This window comes from Podarcis vaucheri (assembly GCF_965113315.1).
Source record: "Podarcis vaucheri genome assembly, chromosome: Z".
NCBI classification, from domain to species: domain Eukaryota; kingdom Metazoa; phylum Chordata; class Lepidosauria; order Squamata; family Lacertidae; genus Podarcis; species Podarcis vaucheri.
Window position 1 is genome coordinate 48,290,562 of NC_138758.1, and position 17,401 is coordinate 48,307,962.

At 47.6% G+C, this 17,401-nt stretch overlaps 1 protein-coding gene across 1 annotated transcript in view; it reads left to right on the forward strand.

Moving 5' to 3' along the window:
• Positions 1-17,401, forward strand: part of PIP5KL1 (phosphatidylinositol-4-phosphate 5-kinase like 1) — a 37,591-nt gene that overhangs the window by 13,688 nt on the left and 6,502 nt on the right. Inside the window, exons 5-6 of the mRNA XM_082208948.1 lie at positions 3,258-3,382; positions 10,127-10,161. Of these exons, the coding sequence (XP_082065074.1) occupies positions 3,258-3,382; positions 10,127-10,161 (160 nt within the window). The remainder of the gene's footprint in view (positions 1-3,257; positions 3,383-10,126; positions 10,162-17,401) is intronic.

The window sequence follows — 17,401 nt, forward strand, 5'->3', positions numbered from 1 at the left end:
TTCCAGAGTACAGTGGTGCCCCGCAAGACGAATGCCTCGCAAAACTGAAAACTCGCTAGACGAAAGAGTTTTCCGTTTTGGAGGTGCTTCGCAAAACAAATTTCCTATGGGCTTGCTTCGCAAGACAACAATGTCTTGCGAGTTCCTGCTGTTTTTTCCCCTCCCCCCTTCTTCTAAGCCGCTAAGCCGCTTATCAGCTGATCCGATCAGCAGATAAGCCGCTAAAAGCCGCTAAAAGCCGCTAATAGCGCTAAGCCGCTTAGCTGATCCGATCAGCAGATAAGCCGCTAAAAGCCGCTAGTAGCGCTAATAGCGCTAAGCCGCTTATCAGCTGATCCGATCAGCAGATAAGCTGCTAAAAGCCGCTAATAGCGCTAATCCGCTAATCCTTCAATGGGCTTGCTTCGTAAGACGAAAAAAACCGCTAGACGAAGAGAATCACAGAACGGATTCTTTTCATCTTGCGAGGCACCACTGTATTTTTCATTCTCATGTATATTATATCTATTCAAAAAAAGATTGGTTAATGAAGAAATTACATATCTTTCTACTTACAAGTGTTGAACTAATTGGCTGATGAAGAATTCAACCAAACAGTAGTTGTTATCTGGAAACACTGTTCAGCAGAGTTCAGAGTTGGACATCAGAATTGGACATTTGCTGATTATACAAGGCTTCACAGCTTGCTCTCCGCCGGGTAAAGTCTGGCACCATGATTCATTTAAGGACTTTCAGAGACTTCAGTTTGTTGGTTTTGATGTTTAGACTTACTCCATAAAGTTTTTCATGTTGTAATTGTTTCTGGCCATCGTGCTGCTTTTGGTATTGCTGACTCATATTTTGCAACACAGGGGTGTGTGCATGTGTGAAGGCAGGTGTCCAAACTGGGCCAAGGCTGCCTTAAGCAGCCATCTCTCACTGATGAAGGTGTTTCTCTGGGCACTTTCTATGATGAAGCTGCTATGAAATGTACCATACTTTAAAATTTAGCCTCTATAAGTTCTTTATGCACTTTATAGTACAGTGGTACCTCGGGTTGCGAACTTAATTCGTTCCAGAGGTCCATTCTTAACCCGAAATTGTTCTAAACCTGAGGTACCACTTTAGCTCATGGGGGGGCTCCCGTGCCGCCACGCCACCAGCGTGCAACTTCCATTCTCATCCTGGGGCAAAATTATCTACGTCTGGGTTAGCGGAGTCTGTAACTCGAAGTGTCTGTAACCCGAAGCACTTGTAACCCAAGGTCCCACTGTATACATTTATGAATTCCTATGCATTTTATGTTGGAGCTGCTAGAATGCAGCCAGTGGCAGATCTATGGGTCTCACGCTTCAGCGGCATCCTGTTCGCTGCCAAATGTCCACCTCTTGTGCTCCATTCTAAGTCATAGTTGCAGCATCCCTTGTGGTGCCCCAGACCCCCCACCCTGTGCAACCAAACCAGTTGCGCTTCCCAGATCTGCCTCTTATGAAACTCAATTTGCATTCATACTGGATGGGATTTGCGTAAGGAGAAAGCAAATAGGCAGCAGTACCTCCACACTTCCCAGACTGTCTTTCTAAACCAGGGGTCAGCAAACTTTTTCAGCAGGGGGCCGGTCTAGATTTTTTTGGGGGGGAATGAACGAATTACTATGCCCCACAAATAACCTGGAGGTGCATTTTAAATAAAAGGACACATTCTATTCTACTCATGTAAAAACACAGTGATTCCCGAACCACCCGCAGGCAGGATTTAGAAGGCGATTGGGCCGGATCTGGCCCCCGGGCTGTAATTTGCCTACCCATGTTTAAACTAACATGTGTTGGCCTTTCCTATACAGTGGTACCTTGGTTCTCAAACGGCTTAGTTGTCGAACAAATCGGCTCCTGAAAGCTGCAAACCCGGAAGTAAGTGTTCCGGTTTGCAAACTTTTTTTTTGGGGGGGGGGAGCTGAATGTCCAACATGGTTCCTGCTTGAGTGCAGGAAGCTACTGCAGCCAATCAGAAGCCGCGCTTTGGTTTTCGAAGGGTTTCAGGAATCGAACAGACTCCCGGAATGGACTAAGTTCGAGAACCAAGGTATGACTGTACAGTACAGTGGTACCTCGGGTTACAGACGCTTCAGGTTACAGATGTTTCAGGTTACAGACTCTGCTAACCCAGAAATAGTACCTCGGGTTAAGAACTTTGCTTCAGGATGAGAACAGAAATTGTGCTGCTGTAGTGCGGTGGCAGCAGGAGGCCCCATTAGCTAAAGTGGTGCTTCCGGTTAAGAACGGTTTCAGGTTAAGAATGGACCTCCAGAATGAATTAAGTTCTTAACCCGAGGTACCAGTGTATTACTAGATTGCTGCTCTTAGGGTTGTTGACCCTACCCTGTCCCTTCTGAAGCAGAGAGAATACATCTTCCCAGTGGCGTAGCGTGGGGGGTGCAGGGGGGGCCGGCCGCACCGGGCGCAACATCTAGGGGTTAGGGTTAGGGGGCGCAAATCCACGGGTTAGGGGGCGCAAATTACTTGCCTTGCCCCGGGTGCTGACAACCCACGCTACGCCACTGCATCTTCCTTTCTCTCTCCTGCTGAGATCAGCTTGTTAGTTGGAGTAGGAACTGTTTACTATCCAATATGTATTTCTTATAATAAACTAAGTTTTCCACACTCAGTGTGATTGTTTTACCACTAGATCACGTTCAGCAACATGTATTCAGTATACAGCCAGCTTCCAAGCTGTGCGCTAACTCTACTAAAAATTGCACGCATTTTAAATTTTTAGCCTCTCTACATATGCTATCTATGAATCACTGTTTATGAATGAAATATATTGCAAATAAAGAAAAGCAAAAGAACAAAATTTTATGGACTTTGTTAATTTTTCTACCAGTTGATACAGTTCTTGCCAGGCAGTTACTGCTGGTTATAATATCACTGACATGCAATCACATTGGAATGTTAATTACATTTTGCATTAATTGTTCTATTTTAATGGTTGACAGTTTGCTATATGAAGACTTTGAAATGTTATGGTGTTCGTATAAACAACCTGAGTTATTTGTTGGATTGTTGGGGGGGTGGGTTTCTTTTGAACTCATTGAACCCAACGGTCATCTAGTCCAATCCCCTCCCATGCAGTTATTTCATATTTGAGCTTTGTTGTAATGATGTATTGATTTGCAGTTTTGTTCTGTTGAAAGCTGATTTGGGCATACTTGCATGAGAAAGTGATATGTAAATTTAAACAAATAAGTGAATTCCTGCTTCCCTCCCCGTCTTAAACAGCAATGATAAGCGCTTTTTCCTGAAGACTCAGAGTAAGCAAGAAATCCAATTCCTTCTCACGAACCTAGCCAAGTATCTTGAGCACATGGAGAGATACCCTCACTCCATCCTCGTCAAATTCCTGGGTAAGACATTGTTAGAAGTTATTCGTGGATGCAAATAGACTGAGGACTTCAATATATAAGGATAACCCTTTTATTGTTCGCGTTTGCAAAGGCGGACCCTCCGTACCCGTAGATACGAAGAGCGCTTGTCAAGCATAGACACAGTGTTTTTATTATCCCTACATCTGCCGCCCCTCCCTATGAGGCTTGGCTTACATTCTACCTATCAGAGTTCAACACATCCCTAATACATTGTTCAATCTACACTAGCCGTTTGACTGTTACTAAATATAGGTATACGCATTCCACTCCTGCTGTTATCTTACAGACATGGCATTTTTAGACTCATAAAGAGATTCTTTCTTTTGAGTTTTAGACACTTTCTATACCAGTCTCTTCTTTGTTTTCTAATCTCACAATCCCCCCTCTTTTCGATACTTTGTCTCAAAACTCACATAGCAAATTCCATCCGGGCCCCTGTCCCTTTGCAATAGCAATGCATGCATCAAAACAAACATAGACCTTCTCTATACCCCTCGTGGTGTTATACGCTATGTATCCCTATCTCTGTTGTGCCAGGGTAAACATGACTGCTTTCCCCCCTGCTGTTCCTCCCTCCTATCCATACTAGATGTAATGGGCCCCACTGCCAAGGGCTCATAGCACTCCGTTTTGTTGTCTCTAATTCTGCATCTGAAATACTGGGTTTGGTTATGAACGCAAGGGTCTAATTTTTCTACGCACTCCGGAGCAACATTATAATACATTAAGGTTCGGGTAACCCTATTTCCAGTTTTGGTGATTTGAATACACTGGTTACAATTTTGATCTTTTGCTACGCTTGCAATTATTCCTATGGCCAACAAACTAACTCTTACTATAGTCCCTCTCATTCTGATTTCCCTCTCAATTGTTCTAGGGCTTGTACTACCGTGGGGGTCCTATTCAGATTGCAAAGGACCTCTCTTTCTAAAATAACTATACAATATTGGATAATTACATCCTTTATGAAGATTATATCACATAATTCTGTGCAATGTACACACAACACACAACACTCACAGCGAACACAGCAACAACACTCATAAAAGCACTTGCAAGTACAAAACAGGCACATTAAGGAAATTGTGTCAACGTCCGAGTCTGCTTTGGTTCCTGGTTCCCTGATTTGTAAGCGTCACCTTCAGCGGATTGACTGGATAGCGGATATTGTCCAGTCCTGCGGAGCTTTCTTGACTCTGTGATAGTGAGTCCACCCGTGCTCTCTGGTCCGTACTGCCGACTCTGTGGTGAGCAGCACCTGAAACGGACCTTCCCAAGCAGGGTGAAGTTTCTCCGCTTTCCACGCTTTTATCAGGACCCGGTCACCAGGTTGGAATGGATGCTGGTGCTCCAGCAGTGGAGGACGCTGAGCTAATATTCCACGCCTATGGAGAGACAACAAAGACTGGGAGAGTGACTGCAAATATTTCCTTAAAAACAAGTCCTTAAATTCCACTAAGGGTTGGCCTAGCTGGGCCAAATATGGCCTTCCCATCATTACTTCAAAAGGAGACACCCCCAAATCTTTTCTGGGGGCTATACGCATTCTTAGCAATGCCAGGGGAAGGTTCTTTGTCCAGGGTAGCCCATTTTCCAAATACAATTTGGTTAAGTGCTTTTTGATTTCTGTATGCCCTCTCCACCTTTCCACTGCTTTCAGAGTGCCAAGGGGTGTGGAGGTCCCATTTAATTCCCAGGGTTGCCATTACATCCTGTAATATCTTTTGGGTAAAGTGTGTGCCTCTATCTGAGTCTATGGCTTCAATTATGCTAAACCGGGGGAATATATGTTCTAAAATAGCCTTGGTGACCACTTGTGCTGTTGCTCTCCTACCTGGAAAAGCCTCCACTCACCCCGTGAGATGATCTTTGAACACCAGCAGGTATTTTTGTCCTCCCCTTTCAGGCAGTTCCGTGAAATCTACCTGTACCCTCTGAAAGGGCCATACTGCTAACGGTCTCCCTCCTTTCTCGGTCTTTTTGGCTCTAGTCTTGTTTACCTTTTGACATATTAAACACTTTCAAGCTATGGAATGTGCCATAGGCCACATGTCCTTACTCCAATATAAGGATTTTACCATATTGACCATAGCCTCGGTCCCAAAATGCCCGCTTTCATGTACCTTTTCTAAAACTCCCATCATTAGGGTTTTTGGTAATACTATTTTCCATTCATTATCTATCTTCTCCCATCCCTCCTTAGTCATATATTCAGTTTCTTGGGGGGTAAAAACCAGATTTTCTGTATCAGCTTTCGTCAAAACAGGTACCTTCAGGGTATATTGTTGGACCATCACATCATTAGGAATACCTCTAGCGGCTTCTTTTGCCCTGAGATCAGCCCACCTATTCCCCACCTCTTCAGGACTTGTTCCCTTAGTATGGGCTGAAACATGTACCACCGCAACCTTTCCTGGTCCCGTGAGGGCGTTCAGTAGCCTTTCTAACAACGCCATATGTTCTATTTGTTTTCCATCTGCCTTAATATACCCTCGGTCCCTCCAGGTCCTACCAAAGGTATGTACTACTCCCCATGCGTATCGGGAGTCTGTCCATACGGTTATCTCCAACCCTTTTCCCAACTCAAGGGCCCGCGTCAGGGCCATGATCTCACATTTCTGGGCCGGCCAGGCTGCCGGCAAAGCCCCACTCTCGAGAACCTCCCCATCTTCCTTGACTACAGCTGTCAGAGCTGCTCCCAGGTCCCAGCTCACAGAGGACCACGCTAGCCGCCAATATTGTATAAAAATCTTTATTGCGTTACAGTTTCCATTTTCCAGCCGCAGCGTGCAGCTCTACGTCTTAGAAGCTAGACCGGCGAAGCTCCGTCTGAGTCTCCACCTCCTATACACCAACTTAATACCCTCGCCTTACTCCACCTCTTCCGTCTTTCCCTTCTTCTCTGGGTCCCTCTGCCCCCCCCCTTGGGTTTCTTCCTTCCCGGGGTGTCCCCCTGGGTCCCCCTGCCCCCCTTGCTCTGGCCACGGGCGCTCCTTTCTGCGAGTCTTCCGAATCACTGGAAAGACTCGGGGATCTCGGGCCGCCGTCCTCGCTCATATTTCCTTCTGATTCCTCCCCCTCGCTCTCTGCTCTCCCTCTTTCCTGTGCCTCTGCTCCTGAACCCTTGACAACAACGTATCCTGATTTCCTTTTTCCCTCCTCCACATAACTTGAACCATCCGTATACCACTTTTCCCCCGTTGCCAACGGCGTCTCCATCAAATCCTCCCGGACCTTTGACATCAACTCTATAGTGTCTACACAGTCATGTTCGTCCGGTTCCCACTCTTTCCTTTTCCCAATTAAAAATTCAACCGGGTTTAGATTGCGATCAGTTCCCAGAGTAATGCTGGGGCTCGTTCTCAAAATAGTTTCATATTTTATTAAGCGACCATCGGTCATCCAGGTGGAGGCCGCCCCAGTCATTATAGTAGATATTTGGTGGGGACTATGAACTACTTTCCACCACTAATTCCGCCGCAGCGGCCACCGCCTGGATACACGTGGGCCATGCCTTTACCACTGGTTCCAGAGTCTTGCTAAGGTAGGCAATGGGCTGATAACGCCCCCCTCTCTTTTGGGCCAACACCCCCACAGCAGTCTGGGAACTGATTGTTACATACAAATGAAATGGTTGTTGTAGGTTAGGTAGTGCCAAAACTGGAGCTCCGGCCAATACCCTTTTTATTTCTTCCCACTTCAGCGCATCTTTCTGTTCCCATGTTACTCTTCCCTCTTCAACGAGTTTCTGATTCAGGAATTGAACCAACTTTGTGTACTGGTCTATCTACAGCCTGCAGTATCCCAATAATCCCAACATCCTCCTCACGTCTGTCTTATTTCTTGGGGGCTGTAATTCTAAAATCCCTTTCACTCTTTCAGGGTCTAATTTCCAATATATGCCCCATTGAATTCAGTAGGATTTACTCCCATATAAGTATGCATAGGACTGCAGCCTTAACCCCACAAGGATGTTGTGAAGTAGGTTAGTATTTGCCCGTGACAAGCTAGGGAGGGATCTGAACACTAGCCATTGCAAGCTGTACTACACTGACCAACTTCTTTCCCTCTGACCTGGGCTACTTCCCATTCCAGATTTCCCTCATGTGAGAACCCACAAAACTGTATTTTAAAGATGCAATCCTGCAGCCAGGCACTTATTTTTGAGTCGATATGTACTGTTTAGCCATATCCTTGGAGCTGCTCACATGAATAAATAAAGGGAAATGCTAAGGACGATGCAGTTAGTCCCTAAGAGGACTTATCTATGTGTTGAGCTTTGCTGAAGGAAAAATTCCACCAAATGCATCTGCTTGAAGAGGAAAATATCTGATGGAATTTACCCTTCAGTGAAAATCTTGTAGCTATTCAACTTCACTCGGGGGCTTTAATTTCTGGCAACCTTGGATAATACACATACAACTAAAATGCCAAATACAAATTTAGGGAAGACAATAGAGGGTTCCCAATTTGATTTACATTTATATTAGCTCAGTTACCTCATTTTCAATCTTCCTTTGCCTTCCAAAATAATTAGTACATACTCTCACAGCAACATTCAAGAACAAGCACTTCTTAAATTTCAGAGCACTCTTTGTGAACATTCCCCATTAATATTTTTTCATCTACTTAATTATTTCTTTAAAAAAAACATTCTGTGAATAAAATAAAATTTAAAGCCTTTTTATTTTATGGAATACATTTTTATGTAGTCTAATTAGATTAAAATTCTAATTCTTCTTTGCAAATTTTGAAAAGGGGAAAGAAAATGCTTTTTAATTTGTTTATTTTTTTTTAAACCTACATAATTGTGAAACCCGCTAGCTGAACTATGCAGGCTAAATATTGTGGAATAAATTAGACTTATGTAACTATAAGCAAGTGCTTTGATATTTACTGGACAACGGAAAACTTTTTTTTCCCTTTATTTTGCATCTCATTTGATACATGCAAGCACACAAATGCGCTTGCATGCACCCATGAACATACCACATTATGACCCTGTATGAAGGAACCTCAAATGCTTCTTAAAGCTGCACACTTGCTGCTATATCCCTTCCTCACTCTCCATGATGGAAATACAGGTTCCTTACTAATTCTATGAGGTTCAAAATGTATATCATTTCTCACCCTCTCTTCCTCACTGTCTAACGATGTTAGGAGTGCTGGTGTCTATTGAATCTTAGGAAATGAGCACTACCTGTGATTGCCGCATGCAGAATGCAGCATTCCAGCCCACTCTTTCTCCCACCCCCACAGCAATCTCATCATCTAAATCCTCTTTTTGTATTTTTACTGGGAGTTGTCTCAAGGCCGGGGGGTCAGGTCCAAAAAATTGGGCATGAAACCATACCTCTAGGTACGGTTTCTCCTTGTTCCTCTTATTTTCTATAAAATATTTCTTTAATTGGGTCATCCAATATTTCTCCTTTCCCCCTTCCGGATTCCAATTTTACATCCCGTCTGGCCCTATGGGGTATTTTGGCCAAACCACCCTGCAGAAATTAATCATAGTGACCTTTGACAGGCCAACAATATATTGCCTTAGGTAGTCCTCATCCCACTGTAACAACACCTGGCCCAACGGGCTATTGGGATCTATGGGATTATTTCCATTGGACTCCTTACGTCTCTTACTTTGATTTTTGCCCATTATCCACAATGTCTCCAAATTCACGTTCTCTCACAATCGCACGGAATCGCCTGGCCGCTTCCCTCGCGGGAGAGACGGAACCGCAAGCTAATCCTCCCGTCAGGGTAGAACCCTGATCCACACTCACGCGTCCGTTTGGAGCCTCTCTTTCACTCAAGAGACGATTCTCTCGCCCCCTTTCCCTTTTAATACCTCTCCCTCGTCTACTCACCCAATACAGTCCAGCGCCGCTTCTCGCGACTAGTGAACAGGTCAGGAGACGAATCTCTCACCCCCTTCCCGTCCCTTTTTATTTCTCTTTCTCATCTACTCACCCAATACAGTCCAGCGCCGCTTCTCACGACTAGTGAACAGGCGGGCGTCCCCGCTGGGTTCTCGCGGTCCCCGACCGCCAAAAAGAGCTCAATACCTTCCTCCCATATATTGAGTCCTGTCTCTAGCCCTTGTGCGCCGTCCCGGGCGGGACTCGGTCCGAGTCACTCCGCAATAACGGAGGGGCGCCTACCCGGGGTCCGAGTTCCACTCAGGCAGCGCGTCAAAGGCCCCACGTTGGGCGCCAAGAATTGTTAGAAGTTATTCGTGGATGCAAATAGACTGAGGACTTCAATATATAAGGATAACCCTTTTATTGTTCGCGTTTGCAAAGGCGGACCCTCCGTACCCGTAGATACGAAGAGCGCTTGTCAAGCATAGACACAGTGTTTTTATTATCCCTACATCTGCCGCCCCTCCCTATGAGGCTTGGCTTACATTCTACCTATCAGAGTTCAACACATCCCTAATACATTGTTCAATCTACACTAGCCGTTTGACTGTTACTAAATATAGGTATACGCATTCCACTCCTGCTGTTATCTTACAGACATGGCATTTTTAGACTCATAAAGAGATTCTTTCTTTTGAGTTTTAGACACTTTCTATACCAGTCTCTTCTTTGTTTTCTAATCTCACAGACATGCTTGTAGAATATGAATGAAAACAAGCCTTAAAAGTCAACAGCAGTAATACGTTTCTTATGATCAGGCCAAATCCTTTGGCTGTGATGTGTGTTTCTCCCTTCCTTCCAACAGGTGTCCACAGTATTATCGTCCCTCGGGAAAAGAAGGTAAGGTTTTATGTGAGCTATTGAATGTAGCCTTTTTAGCCTCGGTTGAGAAGAGCTTTGTGCCCGGGAAAGGGAAATGGGAGTCAACAGACACTCAAGGAATAGTTTCAGAGAAAAAGCTTTATTTCTACCATCCGGGCTGGTAGAAGGAGCAAGTGTGATAACTCACAAACAAGCACGGGTTCACAGTCATTTGCACAGAGCATATATTCCCCTCCAGTTCCTTCCCCTTTCTCCTCCTCCTCATGAGTCCTGCCCCATGTTGAGTGGGTTTCCTGAGCATGAACAGAAAGCTCCTGTCTTTGGGATTCTTTTGGACTCTTCCCAGGAAAGCGGGGTAGAAGCCTAGGGAGTGGGTCGATGAGCCTTGCGGTTCAGCGTGTTCAAGATGTGTTACAACTGAATGAGATAAGAGTCAGTTCTCAGGCCTGAGTATTCTTGGCAATGGCAGAGCCTATTCATTAGCTTTTTGAAGCCTTCTCGTACTGATAAAAGAATAACATTTTGCCTTTGCCACAGCATCTTGTGAGAAAACAGAGGAAAACTTTAGCTGTGGATTTTTAGAAGAGAGAAAAGGAATTTTGGACAGTTTGAGGCCTCGTTGGGGGGGGTGTCTTCGGGCCTAGGTGGGGTCACCTGGCACCACCTCCTTCAGTTAATATACAGTACCTGCAAGGAGATTTTGCAGGGCTTCAAAGCTCCCTTACTGTAATATTTCTGCTGGGGCTCCAGCCTTGAAATAAGCTAGTTAGGGGCCTCAAACAGGGCAGTTCACTCATCACCCCCTGGGCATTTTGTGGGGGTTGGGAAGAAATGGCTGACCTCTTGATTTCAGCTAACCCTGTTACCATACACTCCCACATTTCTCTGGTGAAAATAGGGACACCCCATTCCATGATGATATTTTTACTATTATACCCCACACATCTTATTGGGTTGCCCCAGCATTGGGCAGCTTCTAACATAATAAAACATTAAACATTTTTTTTTTAAAAAGCTTCCCTATACAGAATTCCATTCAGAAGGCTCAGGGGTCTGATAAATCCATACCCTCCAACATTTCTGCAATGAAAATAGGGACGGAGAAGCAGGACATTCTGGGATCACATCAGAAACTGGGATGGCTTCTCTAAATCAGGGACACTTGGAGGGTCTGTGTTGCAGCTTCTGCACACCTAAAAATACCTCCCTCTTGTTCCTCAATATCCCTGTTTTGTTTTGTTTTTTAATTTTTATTGAATTTTACAAAATATAGAAAAAATACAAAGACAAGGACAAGAAGAAGATAAAAACACAAATACATACTACAAAATACAACAATACACACATTAAGCACAAAAATACAAAATACAAAAATACGTACATTAAAAACTAATAATAAAAAGAAAAAGCACATATAAGAAAAACACAAAAATTCCTTCTTTCTTAATTTTAGATCTTAAATTCACATATTCTCCTGACTTCCTCGCGTCCCCCGTTCTTGTATCCCTTTTCAAAGTTAGTTCAGCAAATTCATAGCCCATTAATTTACCTGTTGTTGGTTTAATCTTAGATTTTATCTTGTTGCTAGAACCCCCACAATTCATTTCAATGTCATCAACATTCAGAAATTTTACAGTATTTCTGCAGATAGATTTTAAATTTCCCCCAATCTTCTTCCACTGACTCTTCTCCCTGGTCTCGGATTCTGCCAGTCATCTCCGCCATCTCCATGTAGTCAATTAGTTGCATCTGCCAGTCTTCCACGGTGGGTAGATCTTGTGTCTTCCAATGTTTTGCAATAAGAATTCTTGCTGCTGCTGTAGCGTTCATAAAGAAAGTTCTATCCTTCTTTAACACCGATTGGTCGACTATGCCCAGGAGGAAGGCCTCTGGTTTCTTCGGGAAGGTATATTTAAATACCCTTTTCAGTTCATTATATATCATTTCCCAGAAAGCCTTAATCCTTGGGCACGTCCACCAAAGGTGAAAGAATGTACCTTCAGTTTCTTTACACTTCCAACATTTATTATCGGGCAAATGATATATCTTTGCAAGCTTGACTGGGGTCATGTACCACCTATACATCATTTTCATAATATTCTCTCTTAGGGCATTACATGCCGTAAATTTAATCCCGGTGGTCCACAACTTCTCCCAGTCAGTGAACATAATGTTATAGCCTATGTCTTGTGCCCATTTTATCATTGCCGATTTTACCGTTTGGAGACAATCCTGTTGGCACTCAAACACTTGAGTTTGCTGTTAGAGGGAATGTTAGATAATTGCCACAACAGAAACATCTATAAATAAGGCCTGGAGGGGGCAGTTATGTAACCACCCCTCCTCTCCTAGCACCCTCATTTTTATTTTGAAAAACCTGAGCTGTTGTACTGTTATGTACTGAGTTGACTAGGATCCAAACTGCAGCAGACTGATTGGTCCTAGAACAATAGGATCCAAATTGCAGCAGTCTGATTGGTCCTAGAACAATAGGATTCAGAATGCAGCAGTCTGATTGGTCCAAGAACAATGCAGCAGTCTTATTGGTTGGCAGGAAGCACCCAATCATGCTCCAGATAGAAGTGAATCCACAACCTGATTGGCTTACAGTAGAATTCCAGAATTAACCAATCATGTGCAGCCCATTGTGTAAATAATGTATATAAAGCAGATACTCTGAGGGGACACTATTCATTCCTCCTCACCACTATGAGCTGAATAAAGAGCATGAAATCACTTTGCGACTCTGAGTATATTTCACTGGCGACGAAGGTGGGATCCCGCTGAGCTGACTGCCACACACAGCACCGCAGCACCGCCACCTGCCGCACCGCTGCCTCGCACCGTGTATCCAGGCTTCAGCTCCGGGACACAAGGAACTCAGAATGGCAGCCAACTGCAACTTCTCGCCATTCAACCCAGCATCTGGAGACTGGGAAGCGTACGCCTCCCGTTTCACCTTCCTCCTAGAAGCCAAAGGGGTCACCGACGAAGAAGACGCCAAGAAGAGGGCGATACTCTTCAGCGTCTGCGGAGAGGAGACGTTTGAAATCGCCCGGGCTCTCCTTGCGCCTGAAGACGTCGCTACTGTTCCATACAAAACAATAATGGAACAGCTGAAGGGGCACTTTTCACCGCAGCCCTCAGTGGTGGCTCGTCGAAATGCCTTCTACGCAAAGCGACAAGCCCCTGGGGAAACCATAACTGGGTTTGTGACCTCTCTCCGCCAAGCCGCCCGGTTCTGCAACTTCTCAGAGCTGGAGAACATGCTTCGTGACCGCCTCGTCGGTGGCCTGAAGGATGAGAAGCTGCAACGACTCCTCTACGCTAAGAAGGACCTAACGTTCCAGGTCGCTCTGGAGGAGGCCCTGGCAACGGAAGCTGCCGAGAGGTCGACGCAAGAGGCACGGCCGAGCCTGCCATCCCAACCGAGGGTCCACCACGAAGACCTCACCGACGACTCAGGATCCGACAGGGAGGAGGTGCACCGAGTACAGCAGCGCACTCAAGCAGCGCACACACCACAGCTGCCTCGACGAGAAGGAGGAAACTGCGCAAGCTGCGGGGAGAGTCACGAGAGGAGGAGCTGCCGTTTCCGCAACGCAGAGTGCAGGCAGTGCAGAAAATCGGGACACATCGCCCGGGTGTGTCGGGCTCGGCCCACCCGACGCCAGGCATCAGATGACCAACCCAAGAGCCCCAGGTCCCGGGGCCCAACGCACCAAGGCAACTCGACGGAGCTCACGGACTGCCAGGTATACCAGTTGCCCCACCCCAACGTAGAGAAAATTTATGTAGAGGTACAGATAGAGGGGGCCCCATGCCGCATGGAGCTTGACACGGGTTCAACTCTATCCATAATCTCGGCAAAGACCTTAAGGAAACTGTGTCCTACTGGGGGTCCCAAACTCAGGCCGGCCCCATTCACCCTACGGGACTTCCAGAAACGTAAGGTCCCCACAATGGGGGTGGGGACCTTCAGGGTGCAATACCGAGGGCGGACGCGGCAACTGGACTTGCTTGTGGTCAAGGGCCCCTACATTAGCTTACTGGGATTGGCATGGTTTGGACCACTGGGGCTAGCCATCACCGGGGTGAACCACACTACCTTACAAGTGGACGTGGACGCCATCTGCAAGGAATTTCCAGGGGTTTTTGATGGGAAATTGGGACAGTATACGGCCCCCCCATTGCTCTACAACTTGACCCCGCAGTACGACCGGTTAGGCTCAAGGCCCGCCGGGTCCCGTTCGCCCTGAAACCCCGTATAGACGAGGAATTGGACCGCCTCGTGGAGCAAGGAGTGCTGGAGCCGGTGCCTAATGCCCCCTGGGAAACTCCAATCGTCACACCCGTCAAGCCTAATGGTTCGGTCCGCATCTGCGCAGACTACAAATGTACCATAAACAAGGCCCTCACAGCCCATGCATACCCAGTGCCAGTGGTCAGCCATGTCCTTGCCACCCTGGCTGGGTCGAAAATTTTTGGCAAGCTGGACTTGGCCCAAGCATATCAACAGCTGCCAGTAGATGAGGCCACAGCAGAGGCACAGACAATTGTGACGCACAGAGGAGCGTTCAGGGTAAAGCGGCTGCAATTCGGTGTCAGTGTGGCACCAGGCATATTCCAGAATCTAATGGACTCGCTCCTTAAAGGGATTCCTGGTGTCACCCCCTTCTTCGATGATGTGTTGATTGCCGGGCCCACACCAGAGGAGTTTGAGGACCACCTCCGCACCGTTCTGCACCGTTTCCAGACGGCGGGTCTCAAGGTGAAGCGGGAAAAATGTCTACTAGGAGTGCCTCAGGTGGACTTTCTGGGATTTATGGTGGATGCAGAAGGGGTCCACCCGACTGGGGACAAGGTACGGGCCATCTGTGATGCCCCAGCACCCAAGAGCAAGACTGAACTTCAGGCCTTCTTGGGACTATTGAACTTTTACCATTCCTTCCTTCCCCACAAGGCGGCGGTAGCAGAGCCCCTACACAGACTCCTGGACAAGCGGGCCCCTTGGGTGTGGGGCCAGCGCCAGGAGGCCGCATTCCAGGCAGTCAAGGACTTGCTTGTCTCAAACTCGGTCTTGGCGCACTTCGACGAGAGGCTGCCGGTGGTGCTAGCATGCGACGCCTCACCCTATGGCATTGGCGCTGTCCTGGGGCACCAACTCCCGGATGGAAGAGAGGTACCGGTGGCATACTTTTCCCAGACACTCAACGTAACCGAGCGGAACTACTCACAAATAGACAAAGAGGGTCTGGCAATCGTGAAGGGAGTAAAAAAATTCCATGATTTCTTGTACGGGCGGCCCTTCACCGTGGTGACTGACCACAAGCCGTTGCTTGGCTTGTTTGCCCCCGAAAAGCAGACCCCCCAAGTGCTGTCTCCTCGTGTCCTCAGGTGGTCAATTTTCCTTGCCAGCTACCAGTATGCACTGATTCACCGCCCGGGGAAGGCAATGGGCCATGCGGACGCCCTCAGCAGGCTACCACTACCGGAAACAGGCCCCGACCCAGCACCTGCACAAGAGGTTATGAGCCTGGAGCTGCTTCCCGACCGCCCCATTCAGGCACAAGAAGTTGCACACCATTCCAAGAAAGATAGGGTCATATCCCGGGTCCTGGACTGGGTGTGGAGGGGATGGCCCAGCAGCAGCCCTGGGCCAGAATTCGCTGGCTACACAACCCGCAAACATGAACTGTCGGCCCACAAGGGGTGCCTGTTATGGGGAAGCAGGGTCGTTGTTCCCCAGCCCCTCCGCAAAAGGGTCCTCACAGCCCTACACGAGACACACCCAGGGGTAGTAAGAATGAAGGCCCTTGCCAGGAGTTATGTGTGGTGGCCAGGGATCGACGGAGAGATAGAGGCCTGGGTCAAACACTGCCAGGCCTGCCAAGAATCCTGCCCAGATCCCCCAAGGGCCCCAGTCCAGTCCTGGGAGTCCGCCCGAGCACCATGGTCACGCCTGCATGTGGACTTCGCTGGCCCCTTTCAGGGGAAAACATTCTTCATAGTGGTGGACTCCTACACCAAATGGCTGGAAGTGGCACTGGTACCGTCCACTTCCACGTCCGCAGCCATCCGGGTACTACGCAGGCTGTTTGCAACCCACGGGCTCCCGGACACTCTCGTCTCAGACAACGGGACTGCATTTACGTCAGGAGAATTCCAAACCTTCACAGCGCAGAACGCCATCCGCCACATCCGTTCGGCACCATTCCACCCTGCCACCAATGGCCAAGCAGAACGCATGGTGCGGACCACCAAGGACACCCTTCGCCGCATGACGCAAGGGGATTGGGAGTACCGCCTTGCCACATTCCTCCTAGCACAGCACAGCACCCCCAGCTCAACGACTGGCCGGAGCCCTGCTGAACTACTAATGGGTCGGCGCCTTGCAATCAGATTGGACCGCCTTCACCCCGATAGAGCTCAGGATGAGGTAGTGGTGGGGGAAGGCAGGAACCCCCGGACCTTCGAGGCCCAGGACCCAGTGTACGCAAAGAATTTTGGGGCAGGCCCAGCATGGGTACCCGCCACAGTCACCAGGGTCACGGGCCCCGTGTCGTACGAGGTGCTAACAGATGGGGGGCAATGCTGGCGCCGCCACTGCGACCAGATACGGCGACGATTCCCAGGAGAAAACCAGGAGGAGGAAAGGTCAGAGGAGTCCCAAGGGAACAGAGGGGCAGTGAGGCCCATAGAGCAGGAGGGGCCAGCAGGAGAGGCAGAATCAGTAAATACAGAGAGGACCCGCGAGGCCGAAAGGACACCGGAACCAGAACCACGACTGAGCGAGCCGGTTGCGCCAGACCAAACAGGCCCATCACAGCCAGCATCCTTGGAACACCAGCCAGAACCTGAACCCCAGACCAGGGAACACCACAGGCTGCAACGCACACGTAGGCCGCCGGCATACCTTGAGGACTATGAATGTGAACTCCCGGGCAGGACTGGAACTTAGAGGGGAGGGGTGTTATGTACTGAGTTGACTAGGATCCAAACTGCAGCAGTCTGATTGGTCCTAGAACAATAGGATCCAAATTGCAGCAGTCTGATTGGTCCTAGAACAATAGGATTCAGAATGCAGCAGTCTGATTGGTCCAAGAACAATGCAGCAGTCTTATTGGTTGGCAGGAAGCACCCAATCATGCTCCAGATAGAAGTGAATCCACAACCTGATTGGCTTACAGTAGAATTCCAGAATTAACCAATCATGTGCAGCCCATTGTGTAAATAATGTATATAAAGCAGATACTCT